This window comes from Pituophis catenifer, unplaced genomic scaffold, assembly GCF_029215685.1.
Source record: "Pituophis catenifer annectens isolate HBS135680 unplaced genomic scaffold, rPitCat1.0.hap2 SCAF_8, whole genome shotgun sequence".
Lineage (NCBI taxonomy): Eukaryota > Metazoa > Chordata > Lepidosauria > Squamata > Colubridae > Pituophis > Pituophis catenifer.
Genome location: NW_027256888.1, coordinates 61,265,010 through 61,290,254, shown reverse-complemented (window position 1 = coordinate 61,290,254; position 25,245 = coordinate 61,265,010). Strand labels below are relative to the sequence as shown.

Below are 25,245 nucleotides of genomic sequence, written 5' to 3'. Positions count from 1 at the left end.
CCTCCAAGTAAGTCCATAGAACCACATTTTAACCAAGATAGTGGGGGGCCCTATCACCTCTAAGGAGAGAATATTCTACAGGGTGTGGACAATGGCAGAGAAGGCTCTCTTCCTGGACTCAGAAAGTGACATGGTCCACAATTGTGCTGTTCCACCCACTCTTCTTGTGGTCCACCAGCAGCCTGCGGAGCTGGCAGCAGAGTCGGACAGTGAGGAGGCTTGGAAGGAACAGTCCTGCAGTCTGGGGAACGCCCGGACGAGGGCTCTGCATCAGAGGCAGAGATGGGGCCAGGACCATCTGGGAGTAATGCACAGACTCCGGAGCCTCCAGAGTCGGACAGCAGAGAGCAGAGGAACAGGAGGAGCCTGTTCCTAGTGCGCACATGCGCAGAGCTGCCAGGAGGCACAAGCAGTTAAAACAAAAGGGACAACTCGGGAGTAAGGCCTGGAGATGATTGCCCCCCCACCCATAAGGCTTAAAAGAGAAGCAAAGGCATGTGGGCACTTTGCAGGAAAGCAACGTTGTTAATTCTGTTCCCAGTCGGCATCTCTGTTTGATTCTGGAATCCATGTGGCTTTGTCAAGTAGGTCTTTGGCAGCATGTCAAGGGATATAAATGTTGGTGATTATCCCTAAGGACTTCTCCGGAAGGACTTTTTGCAACTAATTGGGACTCAGCTGTGAATGAATGTAATTCACAGCTGTTGCAATAAAAGAGGTTTTTGGGACTACTCTGTGTTGTAATGACTCAGGAAGCCTAGGTCACAACAACTCTTTCTCTCTGTGTCTCTCTCTCACACAAACACAATTCTGGTTTAGTGGGTTTATTAATATTCCATAGCAATTCCCTTCATCAAAAACCCAGAACTGTCCCAATTAAGTCCAGCCACAAGCAGACCAATGCTAGTCCAGAAAGCAATGGCTGAGTCCACAAGGCACTTGGAAGTTTCCCAGTCAAAATAAATCCACCAGGCAAAATTAAATCCACAATTCAAGAAGTCTCACAAGGGAAGAAAAGTCCACAAGGCATGATCCAAGTCAAGGCACAGTGTCAATCCAAAGGAAGGCAAAAATCACAACAATCAGAAAACACATAGCTAGGAGATGAACCTGTTGTTCCCAGCATCACTTCCCTCTCTCTGCTGTGCTATTTAAATAGCCAGTTTCTGGTGTGGACAATCAAGAAGTGTGAGGCTTTTACCTCACGAGTAATCTGGATGAGCTTCTCTGCTCCTGCCTTTTCTCTGCCTACCTACCTGTTCTTGGATCAGGTGCAGCAGCAGTTCCTCTTCATTACTGACTGGTGCCACCTGCATGCTTTCTCTACCTGAAGCCTCTGGCTTGCTGCAGTTGTGTTTGAGCCAAATCCCTCTCAGATGACTGTTTGGCGCCATTAACCAACTCCCCTCCAGACATGCCTGGAACTGGTTCATCTTCCTCCAAGCTGACATCCGGAGAGATAACTCAGGAAGCATCTGGGGAAGTCATCACAACAATGTACCTTTCCTGCTTGACCAGGTGGAATGAGTTGATGTAGTAGGACAAAGAGAGTTCAATAGATAATAGAACTACAAATATTTATTTGCTCCAAATATATTTATTTTTGCTAAAAAAGGCTCACAATTTCATAAATTTTCATGACAATTTGAGTAAAAACACTGAAAACATTCATCTTTCCCTGCCCCCCCATCCCCATCCCTGTTCATTTTTGTTCCTAAGGTCTCTGTGTCATGGCAAACGTTCAAAAATACCACCAGATGCAGTTTGATAAAGTTGCTGAACACTTCAAGGATCTGAAAACCAAAATTGCAGGTCTCTTTGAGAATCTCATTTCTGTCATGAAATGAATTAATTTCTGATCAGAGACTTAATCAATTTCCAGAAATCCTGTGTTTGACTTGGGCTGTCCAAATCCGACAACCCTTAGGGATCTTTGACTGGAAGAATTGTCCTGGGATGAGGGAACCCAGAGCTCCTTGTTTGCTCCCAAGTAAGTCATATCTTAGTATTACATTCTTCTCTGTATATTTCTTTGCTTCAGCTTAAGTTATTCATCTTCATAAGACAAGACACTGGACCATTTCTTTGAAGATTTTTCCTCTGTTTAATGTTTGATTCTATAAATAACTACCCTGTGTAGAATACTAAGTTATTGCCAAATTTAATTGTTGAGTGAATGTTGAACATATTCTCTCAATTTAGGACTACCCACTCATAATTGGGAAGAACAGTTTCTTGGTGGCATGGCCTTTCTTACAGTAAAAAAACATAATATAATCTCATGCAAGTCTCAGTTGAACCTGTAATCTATACAAGGATACATTTTTGAACTTTAGGCTATGTAAACAAAACTCCACACAAAATTACAAAACTTAGTTTTCTGTGTTTGCATTTCTACTGAAGCTATAAAACAACCTCTGTCATACTAATAATAGTTCACAAGAAGCCCTTATTCAAGTGATTAAGATTTAAGATGCTGCTTAACTCTCATACAAATCATAAGGATTTTGAAGTGTTTCATTAACCCTTTGCAACAACAATCTATTGTGTTTTATTCATAAATCATGATTAAGAAAGCTTTATTTATATTAGTATCCTGCTATTCATACTCCAGATCTAAAACAGTGGTCCACAAACTGTGTCCTTATCACTTACCGAGTTGTCTCCATTAATAATAGAGTACAATTCAGAGGAAAATTGTAAAAATCCATTTTATTTACAGGAAAGAAAATCTACAGCGCAATAGATTTCAGTCATTGATGCCTTCATTTCCATAACTTCAGCAAGGTGTGTGCACACATGTGCCAAATGGCATACGGTAGAGTGGGGTGGAGATCCAGGAAAGAGAGACGGCGTTGAGAGACAATCTTGTAGCATGATTTCAGACAACAGTAGTGCTCACTGTCCAAGAAAATGCCATCTATCAACTAAGATAAAAAATGATAATTATCAACACTTAACAATTATAAGAAGTTTGGATTATAAGAATTCAAAATCCAAATCACTGTTATTCTATAGCAGGGCTGTCAAACTCGCGACCCGCAGGCCAGATGTGTCACATGCTGGCCACACCCACTCCTGGTTTAGCAAAGGGGAAAAAAGTCCCAAAACGTCATGTGATGCTGTCATGACGACATAAGTTTGATACCCCTGTTCTATAGAGTAAACACAAGAAAGAGTGTCATCTCATGTTGTTATGTATATCACTCTAATGAATATTCAAACAACATGTTCTACCACATACAGCTAGTCCTTGTTTAGCACCACAATTGAGAGTGGCAACTCGGTCATTATGCAGTCACTAAGTGAAACTGTAACTGTGCTTAATATCTTACTTCAGCTTTCCTTTGCTTTACAGATCTGCAAATGTTGTAAATGTGAGAATTTATCATAAAGTTACCTTTTATCACCATAATAACTATGAATGGTCATTAAAGGAGGAAGTCACTGTATCTGTAGGAGGAAGTCACTGTATCTGTATTTAAAAATCTCTTTAGATCTGAATGTACACATAGTAGCATAATTAAGTCCATGAGGTATTTTGAATGTGGTATGTAAAAAAACCAACTGTTTTTTATATTTTCTTTGCTTAGTCAAGTAACAGGAAACAAGAACAAATTTGAAAATTATTCCTCTACCATGGTATTTAACTCCCAAGTTACATATATATCTCTTTTATATCTTTTGCGATAGCATTAGAGTCTTATCTTCTAAACTGTTCTTCTCCATTCTAGCTTATGACATTATATAACATATGTCTAGTTGCTGATAACTTGCCTTTAAACTTATGCCTCAAAATGATACATACATATTTCCAACTGTAGCAGTATCAAAAACAAAATTGAATACAAGGTGACGTTTCCAAAAATGAGATCTGGTATCACTCTCCATTTTGATTATCTACTGAGATGCTGCTCATCCCATTTTTCCCAAGTCAATACTTTCCAGATGTGTATTGCTAGTGAACATATCTGGGTGGCATCTGGATATAGATAAGGCATTAAATTTGAGGCTCTGCAGCTCCTGGGTGCTGCGCTCCAGACATTTAGCATGTTTGACAGAGTTACCCAACTGAAAAAATAAATCCCATCAAAATCACTGAAGTTTCTACCATGTGCACAGAATTATATATAGCTATGCTTGATAACACAAAAAGAACAACATCACAAGGGATATAATTGTTTTAAAAGCCTGCAGGAAAATCACTTTTGAAACTTCAGTTAGTAAACGCTCATTAATTCTTGAAAGGGCTACATTCCATCAGCAAAACAGTCTCTGAATATTTTAACTCACTCCAACAAAGCTCTATTCAATTAAAAAAAGATACACAGATCCTGTTAAATGCTAACTTTATATTTCTAATGCTAGGGTTATATTAATAATTGCTGAAAATATCACAATCAATTGGAATAAATAACAATCTCACACCAAAAAAAAACCCTCATGGATGGGTGAGAATCTGAACTCTTCTCTTCATCCCTAATGCTAAACTATTCCATGGGTAGTTGTAAAGAAAGAATCTTAAGAAATGCCTTTGGATTTCCACATTTACATGCTAGATACACTTAAGAGATTGTGTTCTACTAAGAATTTCACCGAAATTCCAGTGGTTTACTTCTTAATAATTATAGAACGATATTGTTCCTGTCTTCCAGTTGCTCAAGGCACCTTAAGCTCTCCCTTATGCTTTCAACTCAATAGCTCTATAGGATAGCTTTGGCTGAGAGCAGCGGTCCCCAAACCCTGATCCACGGACTGGCACTGGGCCACAGCATGCCAGAATCCAGGCCGCACAAAGAAGCAAAGCCCCATCCGCAGGATGCAGGCAGCATGCAAACCCACACCCCTTCTGGTCCACAGAAAAAACTCTCTAATTTATAAAGGGAAGGTTGATGAATAATTTGTAAAAAGGGAGTTAAAGTGTGTGAGGGAGTTTTGAATCTTGCAGTAAATTAGAATATTTTAGCATATGTTTGTTAAATGTTATACCCAGTTTTTGCTCTGGGAAGTCGGGGGTGGGGGGGTGGGAGGGGGGGTTGAAGGTTGGGTTAGGATATAAAACGGAGAGACAGATAAATGTATTAACAGATAAGTAAATGTGAGGGAAATGTTACATTAAATGAAATGAAAAGATGTACTTAGACGATACAATGAATGATTGATTATATATTGTATATTTGTTTGTTCATAAAATAAAAAACTTTTTTCTTAAAAAAAAAAAGAAAAAAAGAAAAAACTCTCTCCACGGAACCGGTCTCTGGTGCCCAAAAAGTTGGGGGCCATGGACCTAGTGGTCAGAGAGCTCATATAGCCCAGGACAGACATGCACAGATATGCACATACTTCAGTGTCTACATTACAGTACTCTATATAGCAACAAATTTGTTCTGTAGATCATCTAAAACTCAATATGAATTGTTTAACTACTTGTTAGGACACATTTAAATAATCTGAAAATAGTTCTCACCTTCTTTGGAAACAGAAGGCTCTTCCACAAGTGGTGGAGCCTACAGAAAATAAAATAAATTATTTTGTAAAATGCAATATTGTAAAATGCTGTACAAAATACAAAAAGAGACAGTAATATCAAATTCGATATAGCTTATACTCTAAAATCTGCAGATCAAAATTCAATACAGCAAAGAGAAAAAAGTTAGGGAGATAAAAATGCGGGAAAATATCACAATCAATTTCCTTATATGTAGTTGGGTTTAATCACAGAGGAACTAAGTCCTTCTGTTAAAGGCTTTGCAAATAATTTCAGGATGGACCTGAAAAATGGCCTCGTAAAAGTGATCTGGTGAGAGAGAACTCGGCTCCTTCTGGAATTTAAACTCGTATTGTTGTTGTGGCTTGTTTCTTTAAATAGTCTTCTTTGAATGATATTAAAATCTGCTTCCTTTGAAGCTTCATCTCACTTTTGAAATTACAGTTTAACATAATTAGGACAAAAGCCTATATGTGCAGTAAAACAAACAAACACCAGCTGTATGTATTTTGGCTCCTGAATGTGTAGTTTGCAGTTTCTAGTATTGGGTGGGCTCCTAAAGTTGAACACTAATAATTCTTCAAAAAGTTAGAAAATTGGCCCTGAAAACAGAACGAGTTTAGGCCATTTCAGAAACCATTTTTAAACATTTGCTCTTGTGAAAAAAGGCAAATGGAAAAAAGCTCATCCAAAAAAACCTATTTTTTTCTTTTATAAAAAAGTTCAGGTCACATTTCCTCCAGTTGCACAACTGAAATGTTTGTGTGTATCAAATGGATGTTTTAATTCATTAACAATTAAAAGGCAGCTTTTCAAGACAGCCGGGAATGTTTTTGAAAAATACTTAACTTTACTGATGGAAAGTAATTCATACTGTAAACAGATCATCATTTGCAGTTTTGGTTGTGTATGTGTGGGAATGTTTCAGGATATAACCAGGCCTGTGTAATTTTAGTTCTTATTTTACTTTTAAAGATAACGATGAATCTAATATTGTTGAACGCTGGTTGATAAAAATAGGAAAACGTGTTTCACGTTGCACCAAAAAAAAAAGAAGAAGATTGTTAATGCTTATTACATATTCCTCTCTGCTTCCTTCTTTTCCATACTGACCTCAGCCTCCAAGATCATGAGAAACCTGCATCTGCTATTTAATTTCCAAGCTAGCATTTTAGATTATAACAGCATTAACTCTCAATTGCCTGTGCTTCCATTCAATGGCCAATATTGAAAAGGGGACTGGAAAGGGGGAAAAAAAAGTATAAATTCCCTTACAGATTGCACAATAGATTGGATGTCTTCTTCATTGCAACAATATGGGCTGGTGCCCACCAGAAGGTTGGTGCTGAAAAGAGAATACAATTATTAAGAATTGAAGAGTGGGGGAAACAGCTGTTATTTAGAGCACAAATAAGGAAAGGACAAAATAAGCTGTGCTCTAATAGCCAGTAAATGCTATCCAGGATTTGAGATGTTTTGTCCAATCTAACTTGGAAAGTTTATAGATTAAACTGGATATCTCTGCACATACTTTGTGGTTTACATAGTTTCTTATTAAAAACCAAGTAGAAGATCAAACCAGAACTTGCTTTTCAAGTGAGAAATTGCACAAACTCAAGTGTAGGCAGCTTGAGCTATTTCAGATGTTTTGGCTAAAGCCCAAGACAACAGTTGACTGGAGCCGATGAGACTTCCAACTAAAACATCTAACCAAGAACAGGGTTGCCAATTTTTGTACCCTACTGCATCAAGCCCCAGGCAAGAGGTAACTCTGATCTGAAATGGCATCTGAACTAACACTCTGTGGTCACTGCCACAAACCACAATATTTTCTGAGGTGCATATACTGTGCTTGCACATTTCAAAATCTCATCTGTCCTGCCCTTTTCCTCCCCAGATCTTCATCTTCTATCTGAAAAATCATAATTAGGAAGATTTTGTTTTCTTGCAATGGTTCTGAATGGAGTCAAGGTCCAAACAGTAATTCTATGCATGCTATTCAAAACTAAATATAATAAAATTTGACATAGTGGACCTGCGGACAGAAAAAGAGGTCCATTTATCTTAAATCTAAAAGGTTCTTTGGACACATGTGAGAAACCATCTTGCTATAAAGCACAAGCTGTGGGTACCCTTATGTATTATTTTGTCACCTCCAAGTGCTACATTAGAAATCTGACCACTGCAAGGAGGACAGTCTGACCCCCTTCTTTTCTTCACCAAGCCTACATCCTCCCACAATGTCATAGCACAGTGGTTCTCAACCTGTGGCCCACAGACCCCTGAAAGGGCCAGATGTCATCACCACGAAGGCTTGAAGAAATGTTATGATTTAAATCTTGAGTTACGTCTTGGGGGTCTGTGGCCATGGTCCATGGCCACAAAAGGGATTTAAAGGGAATCCATGGTGAAAAAAAGGTTGAGAAGCACTGTCACAGCATAATATATCTTGCTGCTGTCATCAGTCTTCCTGCTGACCCTCCCAATTCCCCATCTTACCAGCACCTTCCCATAAATTTCCATTAAACTTTGATCCTGATTAACTTTGTCTATTATTCTGGACAGATCTTAAGATTCATTGGTCTGTGACACCCAAAGACCATTAAATGGAGGTCCAAATGTGTAACTGATTTCAATTAGACATTGCCAAGTAAGTATATAAATAGTAGTTTAAAATGCAGTCGTACACATTACCTACTTCGATCAATAATCATATGCTTGGACTAAGCTGTCCTGAATGAATACAATGCTGAGGTCTGGCCTCCAATTCTCTCTTTCCTTTCTTTGATCTTCGTTAGTCATCAGTTGTAGCATATTTTCTATTTTCCCATGTATACCTTGCATTAGGTACTTTACCTCTCTGTGATTATTTTCCATAGTACCCCTAATGCTTTGAAACATCAACACCATTTCTCTTGAAATCTCACTCCTTTTCCCCTGAAGCATCTTGTCTTAATTTAATAAGTCCCGCTCTTACTCAAGTCCAAAAGCAATATATTCCAGTCCAATGTTACTCCACAGAAAGTTCAGTAATCATTTAGGATTACTTGTACTTTCAAAGCTGAAAATGTTTATTCCTAAGGCTCTCTTCTTGATGTTTTAATTGAAGCATGGGCAAATACTACCATTGTACAATAAGGACAAGCCATTCCTAAATACTATGCTTAAGTGGTAGCTGAAAGAAAAAAAGGCCTTTTTGGAGACATATGCAGGACAGGCTGTTCCCTTTCCTCTAACCTTTAACCTTTAACCAGTGACCTGAGTCACATCCATGATTTCTTATTACCCGATCTAGAATAAAGAACGCTAAAAAAATACCAAGACTTTTTCTAGAATATTTAACATTATCTTCAATTAAATAATAAGAATCCAATCCTTTGGGGAATAGCTTACTTACCAAGTAATCAGGGCTCATGAAGAAAGGACAAAAAAAAGTAAACTCCCCAAAGGTGATATTTATATATGATAAAGAAGCAACTGTCATTATAAAAGCCAGCCAGTTCAATTTAGTATTTCAGCTAGTCCTGATTGAACAACCACTTGTTCAGTGGCCATGCAAAGTTACAGAAAATATGACTTCTCTTTGAATTTGTGGCCATCATAGCATCTTGTGATCACATGATTGTGATCTGGGCAGTTGACAGATGGTCATAATGTCCTATTGACATGTGATTGCTGTTTGAAACCTTCACTGCAGAGAAGCAAAGTCAGTGAGGAAATCAGCAGCAGATCACAAATGTTGATCATATAATGTTGTGGCTTGACTGCATAGGATTTGCTTAATGAAGGCAACCGTAACTGGCACAATTGCCATTGTACATTGGAATGATCTTGTGACATTATGCTTTATGACTGCATCACTTAGTAATGACGTTACCTTAATTAAGTGAGGACTGCTTGTAATTCAAATTGGATTTTGACCAAACAACAATAGATGCATACCATTTTATGGCTCCTCCATCAGCCTTTTTGTGAACCAAAGCTTTCCAGCATTCGTGGGTGGACTTGATTATTTCCAAAGCAAATGCCTATTTAAAACAACATTGAGAATAGGAGAAGAGACAGAAAAAATGTTGGCTAGATATTATAATTGCCAAAAAATGTAAAAAAGAGAACTTTAGGAATACTCAAGATAAAGATTAAATCTGAAACTTGAAATTTTGTTTAAGTATTCCTGGGGTTTTTTTTTATGTTAATACCTACTTGACCTTCAAACTTCAAAGCTTTCAGATTTTTGTGGCCTGCCAGCTGCCAGCAGAGCTGGCGGTAAACTCAGACGATGAGGAGGTTGAGGAGGAACTTGGGCCAGTGCTAGAGTCTGGGGAAGGCTCTGATGGATGCTCTGTGTTGGACGCAGAGAAAGAGCCAGGGCCGTCCGACATTTCCCAGCCACCAGAGAGGCAACTGCCTTTGGAGGCTGATATGAGTGAGGAGGAAGAACAGCTGGTGCCTGTTCCAGATGCGCGTAAGCGCACAGCAATTAGAAGAGGTAAGCAATGGAGGACAAGGAGTCGACTCAGGAAGCAAAGCACACGTGGGTGCTGAATGGCTCCTCCCTGGCTGGGGAATAAATATAAGGAAAGGGGAGTGGTTTTCGTAGGAGACAACAGTTCGTATTTCTGAAGATTGTGCTCATTGAGTTTCGTGCCACAAAGACTGATTGCCAGAACTTAATTTGCAGCCTTTCAGCTGGGAGCTCATGTCCTTGCAATTATCGCAAGGAACTGATAAATCTGTTATTGCAGTTAACTCCTTGAAGGACTATTGCCTGGACTTTTTGGTGGGTGAATGCAATTAATTCACAAGAAGTAAATAAAGAGGGGTTTTCATGACAAGGAGTCTGTTTCTTGTTTCTGCTAAGGCTGGGTCAGAACACAGATATCAGTAATTGGCATTTCCCACCATCATGAGATAGAAAAGGGGGAAGAAAATTTCAATAAATACAGTGTGCATTCCATAACAATAGAACATATTAAAATGGTTTAAGAAAATCGGTGGGGGCTACATGTTATCTGGGAAAAAGTAGCTCTGCTTTTTCAGACTTTAAAAACTGCTTTTGGAAAAAACCGCTGAAACAAAAACTCATGAATTATGTTCTTGTTTTGGCTTTGTTTAAAGCAAAGATGCTCAGCATATGCTGAAGTTAAAAATATCAGCTCTTTGGCTGATATCTTGGAAATCTTGGAAAATATCTAAATAAGGTCACAGAAGAGCCAAATCGTGACTGGAGTCAGAAGTGGTTTTTTTCCCCCAAAGGATTCAGGATAAGGGATAGTTGGAAATAGCAATAGCATTTAGACGTATACACTGCACTATAGTGCTTTAAAAGCCCTTTCTGAGTGGTTTATAAATGTCAGCATATTGTCCCCAATAATCTGGGTCTCCTTTTACCAGCCTTGGAAGGATGGAAGGCTGAGTCAACCTTGAACTGGTCAGGATTGAACTCCTGATTGTGAGCAGAGTTAGCAACATAGCATTCTAACCACTGTGCCACCACAGTCAAGAACACAGATAATCATAAAGGACAAACTTTCAAGGAAAGTCACAGAAAATATCTTACCAAGTGGGTTTGTGGGTAGAGGAACTACCTGAAGACCAGAGTTCTCCTTACCCCCAAACTCACTTGTATTGAAGTTGCACTGTAAATTGGACATCACCAGATCTTCCTTGGGCAGTCTTAGAAAATTACTGCAACTGGGGGAGCTATGTTATTCCTCATTATTTCCAGAATATTCTTTTTAATGCAGAAGCTAAAACTCTTATCTCCCAACCAGCCAATATCTGAAGATGTTTTTATATGGGTTGATTTTGGCCTTTAAAAAATATTTTCAGAGTCTTTTAAGAAAATGGAAGATTTTAACTCCTGAAGGTCTTGTATTCCAATATTATGGGGGTGGAGGTGTAAGTAAAAAAAAAAAAAAGCACTGCTGAAATTGGATCATTTTGTCACTGAATATCCTTCAGTGAGACCTCAGATGCTACAAGAACTGCATTCAGATTATAAATTGCCCATCCCTGTTGTAATAAAGTTGAAGATCCTTTAGAGAAGACTACCATATTTTTTGGAGTATAAGACACATCTTACTTTTTGGGGAGGAAAATAAGAAAAAAGCTGATTGGGAGTGGATCGGCCTCCCGAATACCTAATCAGCTGTTCCCAGAGGTGAATTTTAGCAACAGGTTCCTTGGTTGTGAGCTGTGTGCCTGGCTTTTTTTTTTTTTTGCTTTTTTTTTCTGCCTCTGAAACTTCTGAAACTCTGTTTCAGAAAAAACTTTTTCCTGCCTCTGAAAGCCTCCGAAACAGCTTCAGAAAAAAAGCCTCTGAAGCTCTGTTTGGTGGCTTTTTTTCTGAAGCTCTGTTTGGGGGCTTCTTTTCTGCGGCTTCGTTTCTGATGCTTTTTTCAGCCTCTGAAACCTCCGTTTGAGAAGCTGGACGGGGCTACATTCAGAGTATAAGACGCACCCAGATTTTCACCCTCTTTTTGGGGGGAAAAAGGTCCGTATTATACTCCGAAGAATACAGTAAGTTCATATTTGATAGGGCTATCAGAGCTTCAAAAAAATCTAGACGAAGAAAACATGTTGAGATATTTTGACAAAAGAACAGCGTGGTTTGTGCCTTCATGACATTTTGAAGTGAAGGAAAATATTTTGAGTTACTATGAAATGTTTTACAGTATTGGCTTCCTTACATATTCTTGATTGGGATTCTGTAGGATTTTACAGAGCATTAATCCAGAGAATACACATTTCATAAAGTAAGTTTATCATCTTAAAGTAAGCAATTTTCACCTTGTCTTTAAATGTGCCATTAAAAGCAAACTTATTTTCTGGCTTCCCATCTGGGACTTTATATAGTCTGCACCAGTCAACAGTAGCTTCAAGGTAACCTGGGAAAAACTTCCTGACATCATCAATATCTGCAATAGGTTAAAAATGCATTTAAAAAAAAGTTAAATAACAGCTTCTTCCAAATCCATCATTCTAAATATACATGTACAAGATTCTAATACGGCAATAAATCTGTCATAAATATTTCAATGGGTGAGCTCATGAAAACCAAAGTGCATGGGTTACAGATTTAATCCTTTGCTTACACAGAGCGTTACATACAGACATACCATACAAAAACTTTGAATATAATTCGGTAATTGTTGAATGCATTTAGCCTTCACTGGATTATAAAAACAATCACACAGACTCTTATACAAATTGAAGATAGATTGGATGAAGCAGACTGGAAAATTCGATAACCTGGCTACCGATTAAGCACCTTGTAATGCAAATTTTTTCTTAAAAAGCTCAGTGTTCTAAAATTGTGATTGGAGACACAGCCACTTATTTTTGTCTCCATGGCGAGGGATTTAAGAAGCTCCAGAGCAGCTAAAACATCTAAAAATCATCTATTTTGAAACACAGAATGCAACAACCTTTTGTTCAGCCATAGTCTGTGGAATGGTCTGAGCTAACCATGGTCTGTTACATAAACAAAGTGTATTAAGCAATAAAATCACAATAGTTCATAAAACACCCTGAGCTTAAGTATACTTTAGTATGTTAATCCAATTAATGATACTGATTTAGAGCAGTAAAGCATCTCTCCAACCAAAGGAATGTATACTAATCTGTCCTATGCATTCTATATAATTCAAGAAATCACTCAGAAAACCCAGATCAATATACAGAGACTGAATTCTTTGGTTGTTTTCAAGCTCCCAAGAACCTCTGCAAAACTTGCCTTCAAACCAAGTGCATATATCATCTTCTTTTAATGACCCCATAATCCCTTGCGGGTTGGAGTCTGAGCAACTGAATGGAGCTAGCAGATTGTTTTAATGGCTGGATGCCCTTCCTGTCACCAATGCAGAGTTTTGTTCAGCTGATATATTCTCAGTGTGCCCAGAGAGAGAAATATCTGCCTCTACCTACCATGTTTCCCTGAAAATAAGACTCTGCCCTATATTTTCTTTGCCACAAAAAAAGGCACCAGGTCTTATTTTCGGGGGGAAGGGGGTTCGTCCACTGACTCACCTCACTTGCGCTCATCGCCCCCAGCCTTTTTTGCTCTCAGAGGCCTTTAGGAACTTCTTCATCCGACAAGATCAGCAAGGCTTTCCTGAAGGCTTCTGCAGCCGATAACAGAGCTCCAGATTGATCCAGAGCTCTGTTATCAGCTAGAGAGGCCTTCAGGAAAGCGTTGCCAGCTGCAGAAAAAAATGGGCCGAGGTGTGGGAGGCCTGGCTGCAACTATCCAAAGGTGAGTAGTAGGGCAGCTCCACACCACCCCTATTCTCACCCTAGCTTAATTTTTACCTGTGCACCCTGGAGTGGGCGAGGTCTTAATTAGGGCTTATTTTGGGGGTAGGGCTTATATTGGGCGCACATATAAAAATCAAGCTAGGACTTACTTTCTGAGTAGGTTGTATTTTCAGGGAAACAAGGGAAGGATCAAACTCACAGCCTCCTGATTGTGAGGCGAGAGCTCCACCTCTAGGCCACTGCACCACTCCTAAACCAAGTGCATATGTGATGGGGATTAAATCATTATGTCACAGGTAATCATTATTTCAAGTTAAAATTACAGATCGTCATCATAACCATTTCCTTATCCTACTTTTTGGCATACAATCATTTAATTAAACCTAAAGGCCATGTGCAGCCCTTCCAAACGGCGTATCTTCCCTATAGGAGAATATGGCCACTAAAAGTTGATTTTTTCAAACTGAAATGTATTTTTTAAGAAGTAAAATATAAAATAGAGCTGCAGGTATGGTAGACACCATGTGGTAGGGATGCCCATGGGCCTCACTATAATGGGAATGACTTTGGTATAAGAGGGAAGGGATGCTGCCTAAGAAACAATCAGACAAGAGAGAACCTGTGGTTTAAAAGTCAGAGAAAGAAACAGAAAAAATAGCCCAAAAGGATTAAGCAGTTAAAAGTGGTGGTGGGAAGCTGAGGTCACTTAGTTAGCAATCTTTAGCACCCTGCAGAAAGCCATATCCCAAAGCCCCTAAAAGAAGAAACCAGAGAGGTTGGGTTTGTAGACCAAACAAAATGGATTATTAGTATTCATTATTATTAAATACCATGGATTTTCTGAGCATGTGGGTCATCCACACTGATAGCTATGACCTTCCAGTCAGTTTCTCCTTCATCAATAAGACCGATAATTCCAAGGGCCTTCACCTTAACAACTTCACCAAGTGTCCGAACCTTAAAACATAGAAGATGCTGCACAATTTGTTTGTTTCCAAGATGCTATTTAAGGTGGAAAATCAGCTGCAACAGAACTGAAAACAGGTTGAGGTATGATGGGGAACAAAAAGAGAGAGGAAGAAAATTCTGAAGGAAAACATAGTTGGTTAACACCTTGAAGGAGAGAGCATTCTAGAATCAAGGCTATACAGTGTGTTTTCATTACAGGCGGCATTTTTCTACAGTAACGCTGTACCAAGATTTTATATTTCAGCTGAATCATAGGCTGAAGCTGCCACTCTGAGACTAGAGAAGGTCATTATATAAAGATATCTCAACTGCTTCAAGCTACCAAATGACCCACTAAATAGCCAGGCATTTCAAACCTAAGAAATACATAGAAGTTGTTTACTTTTTGCACCATAATGGGCAATCAGGTGAGCAATCAATCCGTTTGAGGCTTTATTCTAGCTGTAATATTCTAATCCAGCCATCTTGTTTCAAAGACTTCTCCTGTCAGGTTTCGTTGAGAAACAAAAGAATTAACTGTCCGGAGCCTTGTGTCCAGTTGTGGAACCAGACAACCAGCAACTTTCCTAGATAAGCTTCATCGCTATGTTAGGAAACAAAGGGTTGAAACAACTAAAGTATGCTTCTGTGGTAATTCAGACAAACCTGGGCACCAATTTCACAGACATCAATGGGATCATTGTCACCACAGCATCCTGTATTATCATCTGTATGCCTTGGATCTTCCCAAGTCTGTAGGGGAGGAAAAAAAGGAAACAAAGTGTACCATTTATAGTTGATTATTACTGCTTTGTTCATTTGTACACATTATTGACATTCTGAAAAGGGAGGGTCACGGTTTTTTTATGTGTGCTACATGAGTAACTTATGTAAGTTACTCATGTAGCACGCATAAGTACTTTGAAAATTATACACTATTATAATAAGTTTATGCAATAGTGAAAACCCTATGGCTCTCCAGATGTTTCTAAATTACCATTCCTGGCATAACTGAACAATGGCCAAATTATTGTTTTAAAGAGCTATAAAACTAAAACAACTCAGAACTATTCATTTGTTATTTTACCTCAGTCATATTTTTTAAAAATAAAGGTGTTCCAGCAGGCATTTGTTTAAAGCTGGTTTAAGGAAGAGAATTTCAGCTTGAACATGACAGAAATAGAGTCAGGGAATGCCAACTGTGACTGAATAAGTACACATTTTGATGGTCCAATGGTCTGAGCAAACCTCTATCTATATTAACATTAACAAATCTTCAGCAGTATTAAAAACCAGATTACTGGGGAAAGACAAATGTTTTCCTGTCTTTTGAAGCAGATATAGACCATCATTCTGACATCAATATTTGGAAAAGTAAGAACAGGTTCTAAAGTGATTGGTCTGTTAACATTTTCAAAATGGTTACCAAATGGTTTCCCAAGTCAGTTTTTTAGATTTGTCGAGAATTAAACTTTCAAAAAAATTTCATGTCACTTTTTGATCAGGTAACCCTCTTAATAGTTGATGGAATTCTGGGGACATAATATGTTTTCACTTCAACTAAGCACGAGACAAAATAACCCATGGTATTCTGAGTAGGAGCTAGTTAAGTATGGGCTGAATAGGATGACAGTTAGGAAAGTGGCTTCAAAATCATATTTGAATCGCACTCATTGAATTAGAAAGAAATATTGAGCGTGGTGTTCTGGGATCTAAATACATTTTTATTAATGATTTAGCTGAAGAAATAGAGGAAATGTTTATGAAATCTGCAGAAGATTCACAATGCAGTGGGTATCCTACAAGTACAAAATCAAATTCAAACTAATATTGATAGATTAATGAGTTTTAAGTAAGAGAACTAAACTTAACAGAGACAAATGCAACCTATTTCACTTATAAACAAAAAATCCAATGTACATGGGACTGGATGGGAATATCTGGCTTCACAAAAATGCTAGTAAGAAAAAAAAATGGAATAGTAATTGAACCTAACATGATGCAGCAATGTAATACACAGCTGCAAAAACTAGAATGCAATACTGTACAGATTCCACTTTTCAGAAAGGACTAGTTCCACTTTATTTCAAATTGGTCCAACACTACTTCAAGTAATATGTTAGTACTGAGCATAACATTTTTTAAAAAATCAGAAAAAAATTTGGGTTCAGAATGTTAAATTTACACAGTCGCAGAATTTGAGGGAAAATTTTTACAAAATGTTTTATAGATGGCATCTAGACCCTAAGAAATTGTCGTGTATGTACCCTAATGTTCAGCCAAAATGTTGGAGGTGTGATTGTACAGATGCTACATATTATCATATTTGGTGGACCTGTAAGAAAGTTAAGGCTTTTTGGATAAAAATTTGGTGGGTCATGCAGAATGTTTTGAAGAAAAAAATTCAATTTTCTCCACAATTGTTTCTTTTGGGTATAGTTAAGGGTTTTACAGTGGATGAAACAAAATTGATTTTGTATATGATTACAGCAGCGAGATTGTTGATAGGTAAATATTGGAAAAATGAAGCTTTGCCTACTGTTCAAGAATGGACTTTGAAGATGGCCAGTTTCGCTGAGATAGCAAAGATTTCAGCATATTTAAAAGACCGCTCGCAAGAGACTTATGAATGTGAATGGAAAAAGTGGATAGATTATGTGCAGAACAAATATCAAACTAGGAAGTATCAAATAGCTTTTTATTGATAGTATTATATTATATTATATTAAGATAGAAATATTTGAACTATGTGAAGATGAAACATGATATGGGGGTTGGGGGGGTTTAGAGTTCAAGGTTTTTTTTTATATAAAGGGGATAATGATGGGGTACATTCTATGGAAGTCCGGGGGGGAGGGGAGGGTTAGGGGGGGTTAGGGAGGGGGGGGTTGGGGAGTTTGGGGAGGGCTAGGGGGGTGAAAATGGGGTGAAAATGTAATGGTAAAACTTTTACAATAAAAAAAAAAAATCAGAAAAACTGAAACAAATTCAGAAAATAACAATAAGAATGATTAAAAGGTAAAGGTTCCCCTCGCACATATGTGCTAGTCGTTCCCGACTCTAGGGGGCAGTGTTCATCTCTGTTTCAAAGCCGAAGAGCCAGCGCTGTCCGAAGACGTCTCCGTGGTCATGTGGCTGGCATGACTAAATGCCAAAGGTGCACAGAATGCTGTTACCTTCCTACCAAAGCTGGTCGCTATTTTTCTACTTGCAATTTTTATGTGCTTTCGAATTGTTAGGTTGGCAGAAGTTGGGACAAGTAACGGGAGCTCACCCGGTTACGCGGCACTAGGGATTCGAACTGCTGAACTGCCGACTTTTTGATAGACAAGCTCAGTGTCTTAGCCACTGAGTCACCGTGTTCCCTTGAGAATGATTAGGGAAGCTATAATCAAGTCTTGTGAAAAGAGTCTAATAGAACTAGGTATGTCTTTATTTGAGAAAAGACAAGGACAGGAATCGTGCTCTTCAAATACTTGAATGAATATCTGAAAGGTTGTCACCCAGAGAATTGAGGCCAAAGTGTACCAAAATGGATAACGGATTTAAGTTATAGGAAGGCAGATTCCAGTTAAATATTAACAAAAATTCCAAACAGTAAAAAGGTTATCAAGTGAAATGCTGAGCTCTCTTCTCTTGAATCTATCAAGCAGAGACAAGACAGACATCTATCAGGAATGTTTTAATCTGTTTCCTACACTGACCAGAAGATTAGACTTGATGTCCTCTATGGATCTCCATTATTCTATGCTATTATAAGTTGTATTTCAAAACATCCAGAGGGCCAAAGATTCTATGTTCCAGGTATAGTTGGAAGTTCGAATAGTCTTCTCAAATCTTGGCATCCTCTGGATACATCAGGACATCAGAATTCCCAGAATTCTGCACTATTTGGGAATTCCAAGAACTGCAGACCCCTGCATACATCTGAAAATGGGCCAACACAGGGGACCTATCAACTTTGAGATATAAATACCAATTAAAATCTCAAATTATTATGTCATTCTAATAATAAAATTAGGAGTGAAGCTCAAGAAGGCTAAAGAATATATCATTTTCTTTTTTACATTATTTTTTTATCTGCCAAAAAATTGGCCTATACTACTAATGCATCTTACAAAAAATACTTTGGACTAAATCCAGTTTATACCTGAAGTTTTCCTTTCTCATTCTGATAATGAGAGAGCAGCACACTGAGGTATATGTTCCAATTTGAACTCCATTCTATTTTGAATGCGGTGTTGTAGAACATGCCTTCATTCCCAATTTATGAATTTCCTAAATGAACAAATCCCAAAACATTACCTGTGGGAAGGCCCCATAGTTCCAAATGTAGCCTTTATAGGGAAAAATGTTTGCTACATATCGCAGCTTGCCTTTCTTTACATCTTGCTTAATAGGATTCAGTGGCTCCTTGGTGGCAATCTGATGATAGTATAAAACAGAATGGAGAAAAATGCTGAAGAAATTGTGAATAAATGGCTCAACTATTTAATCCCAGATTGAAAAAACTCAACACAGTTCAAACTTTATATTTCAATTTATAATTTAGTTAATTTCTAAAAATAGAAGAATATCGTATTTTTCAGAGTATAAGAAGGACTTTTTTCCCCAAAAAAAGAGGGTGAAAATCTGGGTGTGTTTTATACCCTGAATGTAGCCCTGCCCAGCCTCGCAAATTTCAGAGGCTGAAAGAAGCCTCTGAAAGAAGCTTCAGAAAAAAAGCCTCAGAAAGGCTTTTATCTAAAACAATATGGCAAGCAACAAAAGAAGAATCTAGGTTCTAACCAAACTATGTTAACAAATCTGGAGAATAACCAACAAATTGGAAGAGGTTAATCTACATACCAATAGCAAAGAAAGGAGATTGAACAGAGTACAGACAGTTCAGAATAAAAGCCTCTGAAAGAAGCTTCAGAAAAAAAGCCTCTGAAAGAAGCCTTTTTTTCTGAATCTGTTTTGGAGGCAGAAAAAAAAGCAAGGCACAGAGTTCACAACCAACGAATCTGTTGCTAAAATTCACCTCTGAGAACAGCTGATTGGGGGTATTCAGGAGACGGATCCACCCACTAATCAGATTTTTTCTTATTTTCTTCCCCAAAAACTAAGGTGCATTTTATACTCCAGTGCATCTTATACTCCAAAAAATACGGTACTTAAATGATGTTTGTAATGTAAGGGGAAAAAACATGGATCTGCAGATGGGAATTTCTCATTATTCTAGTTTCTAGAATTCTAAAATATTAAAGTAGAATGCTAAAGAGAACTTTGCGGTGAGATTTGGAAGAAGACTTACTGAGCATGATAAACATGAAGTAATAATAGATTGTTAATTTCTGAATTCAGGGGAATATTCAGACAGTGTGAAACTGGTTGGGAACTCTAAAGGGAAAATTGAGGGAAAACTATCATTAATATTAAAGGATTTTTAAAAAGTAATTTTCCATAGGTTGGAGGTAAGTAACACTCAGCATAGATTACCACTCCATTATATTTGCAGCCATTTGATTAGAAAGCATATAGTTTATTTTGAATTTCCATTGTTCTCTTTGGGGAGACATTAGAAATATTTTAAGTTTTGTTCCACTGGAACATGACCTACTCAAAAAAAACCTGACAAAGTATTTTGTGTGAGATTGGTTGTTCCATGTTCCAGAACAACACTTTTTTTAAAAAAAAATTGTGCACAGGAATAACAATACCATACAGTTTCTCAAGTCCCACTGAACAGCACATGTGAAGTCATTACACATAACAGACAAGAGGGGAATTCAAAAGCTATCTGTCATTTGTGTGCTCAATATAAAGAAGAGTAGCATCAAACACTTCAAAGAGATTCCCCAACTGCGATGCCTTCCTATGTCTAGGAAGAAACAATCACATAAAGATTTATCTTTCAAATATACGATAATCAAATCTGTAGAACATGCCATTCAAGCACTGGATACAAATGTAAAGAATATCATTCATTCAACTTTAGGTACTTTCCAAGTCCAAACACCATAGTTTATAAGAACATCTATTAAGACATTTAGAGGGCACCAGTTTTAAAAAAAGGCAAACATCTGATATTTGAAAGGCACTACAATTGTATCGCTGCTCATACAATGCTTTGTTGCAACTTTTACTTCCTTTATTTGGAAGCTGCTTTGCAGTCTTCTAGAGTAAAATTTTCAAATTACCTCCATTTTAGCATTTGTCCAACGAGGCACTTCTACAATCATATTAAATACAACCTAGTAGGGGAAAAAAAGGTTAACATATAAAATGTAATACCCAGCAAAAGCTGTTTTTTGCTTCAGATCTAGAGAAGACAAATGATTCTCTTTCTGAGTCACATCTTAAGTTTGCAAGGTAGAGGGATACAACAGCCAAAGAGAAAAACTTAGCTGTCCCAAAATGGATCATCCTTCCATGTAGTTTATATATTAAATATTCTATTGCATTATATAATGTCCAGGGTTCAGTAAGAGACAACAATGCTTAGTTTCATGGACTTTATTTTTCTGAATAATTCAGCTACTTATCTTTTTATAGAAACAAATACTGAGAACAAAAGAGGGCCATTAGATCATATTGGGTATGATAAATGCATACCATAAGTACTTGATATGGACTAAGCACAATCTCACCATAGAGATTGGTGTCTGGCAGCAAAATTGGATCTTTGGGTTCCAATAGATCAATGACAGGATGAATACTCTTAGAATTCTATCCCTCTCAAAAAAGAACCAAAGAATGGGCAGAAAAGGTTTCATTTCTACAACACACAAAATGCTCAAAAGATCTCTTCTATAAAACTAGAGAAGTCACCATTATTCTTCCAAACAATAGAGGTTACAGAATTAAGAAATGATTATAATGTCTTGTTTACCACTTACTTCCACTGATCCAAGATGATGCACAATACTTAATAATCGGAAACTAAAATCATAAAAATCTAAACCTGTAATCCATATAACTTTCTATAATCATAGCTCCATCAAATTCAACATAGAAGACTCTGATTTACATATTTTAATGCATGAAATGGAATAAGCTATAGAATATAGAAGCTCAGCTTTGATAAAAAATCATCATCATCTAAATTTCTTACTCACAAATCACATTGTAAATAATCTAAAAAATGGTCAGCAATCGCACCTCATTTCCATTGTTCTTTGATCGTTTTGCAGGAACCTCCTCATCCTGTGCAAGAAATCAATATAGAAGCAGTGCTCATTCATAAATATGCAGATCTAAATATGATACTAAATGAAATAGTCTTCAAAAATTACCAAATTCAAACTCTACAATATTAAGTCTGCTACCCTTTTTACAAGTCACACAAATCATAATTTATCTAGTATATATTAGTAAGTAGTATATTCAACAATGACTAGATTTACACATGACATCAGGCTATGAACTATGGTCTATAATTCCCAGCGGCTGCATTTCTACAACACTCTTAGCTAAAACGAAGGAAGGTTTGCTTACGTTAAATTTGTAGTAAACAGTAAATAGTAACTTTTCAGAATCACCTAATGATGAAACCAAGATTTCTCAAATGGTAATCACTAGCAACTTAGATGTGGCTGCAAAATTTATTAAAAGCTGATTGGCAAAACCAAAGCAGTGTCAGAACTTGTTCCCTCTTTGCCTCAATATCAGACATATGCAGGCAAAATGGGGAACTAAATTTGGAATGAGTCTTGAAAAATTGTGATTGACAGATGTTTTTCTGCAGATGCTAAATCCTGGCAAGGCACATTGTCTTAATCAGTAGTTCTGAAAAGATTGGAGAAGCACACGTTAGTAAAGTTGAGGACTACTGATTTTGTTATATAAATTGCCTTTCCTCCATTGTTTTGACTACAGCATAGCAAAATTTAGTTTTTCAAAACAAATATTTCACTTAGTGATATAAGCAAAAGGAAAGGAAATCAATTTGCTGTAATGCAAATAAAAGCCTGACATGCGATAAAGACTTGCACATTTGATTTCTAACATTTTCTAATGTGGGAATATATTTTAGGACCCAATTTTTGCCATATAATAATAGCCTAAGAAGTGGATGAAATCAAACTTTAATTATAATTAAAGATTATATGATTGTAGCAACTAAAAACCAGAAGTCCAGAGATTAATTCACACCTGGGGTTTTTTGGTGCTGAACAGAGTCAGTATTTCAACCAAAAGGAAATCTTTCATATTTAATTACCTCATGTGGGTCAGCAAATAGAGGGATGTCATGGAATGGGGAAATGTATTTTCCCTTCGAGTTCTCTGCAAGAGGAAATAAAATTATATGCAAACAGAAAAAAACACTGGAGCATTTCAGCTGCTTTCATCTTAAAAGAACTTGTAGTGCTTAACTACAGAAACTATTTGTTTAGCTAAAATATACACGTTGACCATGTTTAGACACTCACTGCTTTACTGAATTACACAAAACAAGCTCGAGTCTTCTACCCATACTCCTTCTGGGCAGAAACAAACCAGGATAATTAATTTTTTTGTTTGTTTGAATTTGTCAAACAAAAACGAGAACACAAATAAAGAATAAAAATACAATGACAGCTCCGATAGGCACGTTAGTGCACTTATGCACACCCCCTCTACTGACCACTTAAATATGATGTAAAGTCAATTGATGGAAGTCAGTTTGTGACTGAAACTGTGAAAATTTATAGCTGAAACAACTGAACCAAGTAGAGCATTCCAGACTTTGACAACTCTATTACAGAAATTATATTTTTTATTGTCAAGTTTAGAACGATTTACATTGAGTTTCAAGCAGTTGTTAGCACGCTTATTATTGCAATTAAAACAAAAAAAGTCATTTACAGGTAAAACATTACTACGTATAATTTTGTATGCAATACCTAGGTCTGACCGCAAGCAACACAGTTCTAAGTTATCCAAACTGAGAATTTCTAGTCTAGTAGCATAAGGAATTCTATTGTGTACAGAAGAGTGCAAGACTGTTCTCCTGAAAGGATATCTTTAATTTACCATGATTTCTTGTCTTGTCTAGAATAGCAAACTAGAATCCAGGCTTAGGGACAGGACTGGTGTTAGATATTCAGATGCAACCACGAATACGAACCATGACTACATTGAAACTGGTCTTCTGTCATCCTTACAAAACTGAAAGCAAGGAATGGATAGTGATAACGTAATTGGTGGATCAAGTCAGATTCTAAAGGGTTGCACCATCTTTATTATCAGAGATAATACACATTTCCACCAAAGTCTTGTCTTTCCATCTGCTCTGTATCTCAACACTGTTCCCAAGGATATCCCAGCCCTGACTTTCATTTCAGGACAGAGGAAAATGCAATCAAGTTCAGGACGGTGCAACTGAATTCACTCCCATATTCAGCTAAGGGAATCTGTGGAAGTGCAACCACTTGGTGCAGACACCTTTCAACCTTAGCTAGGCCTACATTTATGCATGCATAAATATTATTAGCCTTCACTGGGCCAAACCCCCCCACCAACACTCTTAAATTGTTATATAGCTGCCACGTGGGAAATCTGACATGTGACAGCTTTCACAGACTAGGAGAACATGTGAAATTTGATCATAGGCGTCTCCAACCTTGGCAACTTTAAGCCTGGCGGACTTCAACTCCCAGAATTCCCCAGCCAGCAAAGCTGGCTGGGGAATTATGGGAGCTGAAGTCCTCCAAGCTTAAAGTTGCCAAGGTTGGAGATCCCTGATGTAACTCCATGCAAAAACAGAGGTTAACCCGGACATCTTATTTTACACCCACACACAACCAGAAGAACAAAGACACGCATAGTAGGAACTTTATTATTCAGATCACTAAAGCTGGAGGACGTTCCAGAGTCAGACCACTCCAAAAACACGACCAAAACCACCTAAACTTGCACTTTTTTTCCCCTCCAAGGCACCTGCTTATATTATGCCTCGGCCAACCAAAGGAAAGGCCCGCCTTCAAGCCCCTTCCATTGGAGCGGGTCCCTAAACGTCATCAAGAAGCGTCATCAGCCAGGGGAAATACCCTCCGGGCGCGTTCCAAAGGAATCCCAGGGCCTCCGCAACGGGTTTTTCTGTTTACCTCAGGGAGCTACTTACTAAAATAGAGGCGAAACTCGGCCGAATGCAGGCGCCCCCTTTGCTCCGTGTCATACTGAGCCCGAGCCATGAATCCGCCTGAATATCCGCGGCAACACAGCGGCCGGGCTTGCAGAAGCCGCGTGGTTGCCTTTCTCCTGCCGGAAACGCTGCCTTGCTGAGCTGCCCAAGACAGCCGTAGGAGCCAACCCAAAGCGGCACCCGCACGCATGCTTGCGCTCTCCGCTTCTGCGGAGGTGGTAGTCCCTCCTCCGCGGCGCGGCGGGTGGAGTTCGAGCATGCCCAGCAAATCCTTCTGGATTTGCCCGCCGTCTGGGTTAAATTTCCGATCGAAGCAGAAAATCCTGGGCAGACGTGCAAGGAGGGCAGAGTTCGAGGCTTTGCAAAGCGGGCGGGAAGGGAAGGGGGAGGCAGGAAGACTATTTATTTATTTATTTATTTATTTTGTCGAGTACATACTAGA

At 38.0% G+C, this 25,245-nt stretch overlaps 1 protein-coding gene across 1 annotated transcript; it reads right to left on the bottom strand.

Moving 5' to 3' along the window:
- Nucleotides 1–2,813: 2,813 nt before the first annotated feature.
- On the bottom strand, nucleotides 2,814–25,002 carry PPA2 (inorganic pyrophosphatase 2). The gene is made up of 12 exons (XM_070948249.1): nucleotides 24,783–25,002; nucleotides 22,899–22,963; nucleotides 21,839–21,883; nucleotides 20,878–20,931; nucleotides 19,001–19,120; nucleotides 15,362–15,448; nucleotides 14,578–14,704; nucleotides 12,281–12,408; nucleotides 9,431–9,516; nucleotides 6,764–6,833; nucleotides 5,468–5,507; nucleotides 2,814–2,927 (listed from the first exon to the last, which is right to left on the bottom strand). Exons 1-12 carry the CDS (start codon nucleotides 24,991–24,993, stop codon nucleotides 2,899–2,901), a joined length of 1,062 nt encoding a protein of 353 aa, XP_070804350.1. The 5' UTR covers nucleotides 24,994–25,002; the 3' UTR covers nucleotides 2,814–2,898.
- Between the last annotated feature and the right edge of the window lie 243 nt (nucleotides 25,003–25,245).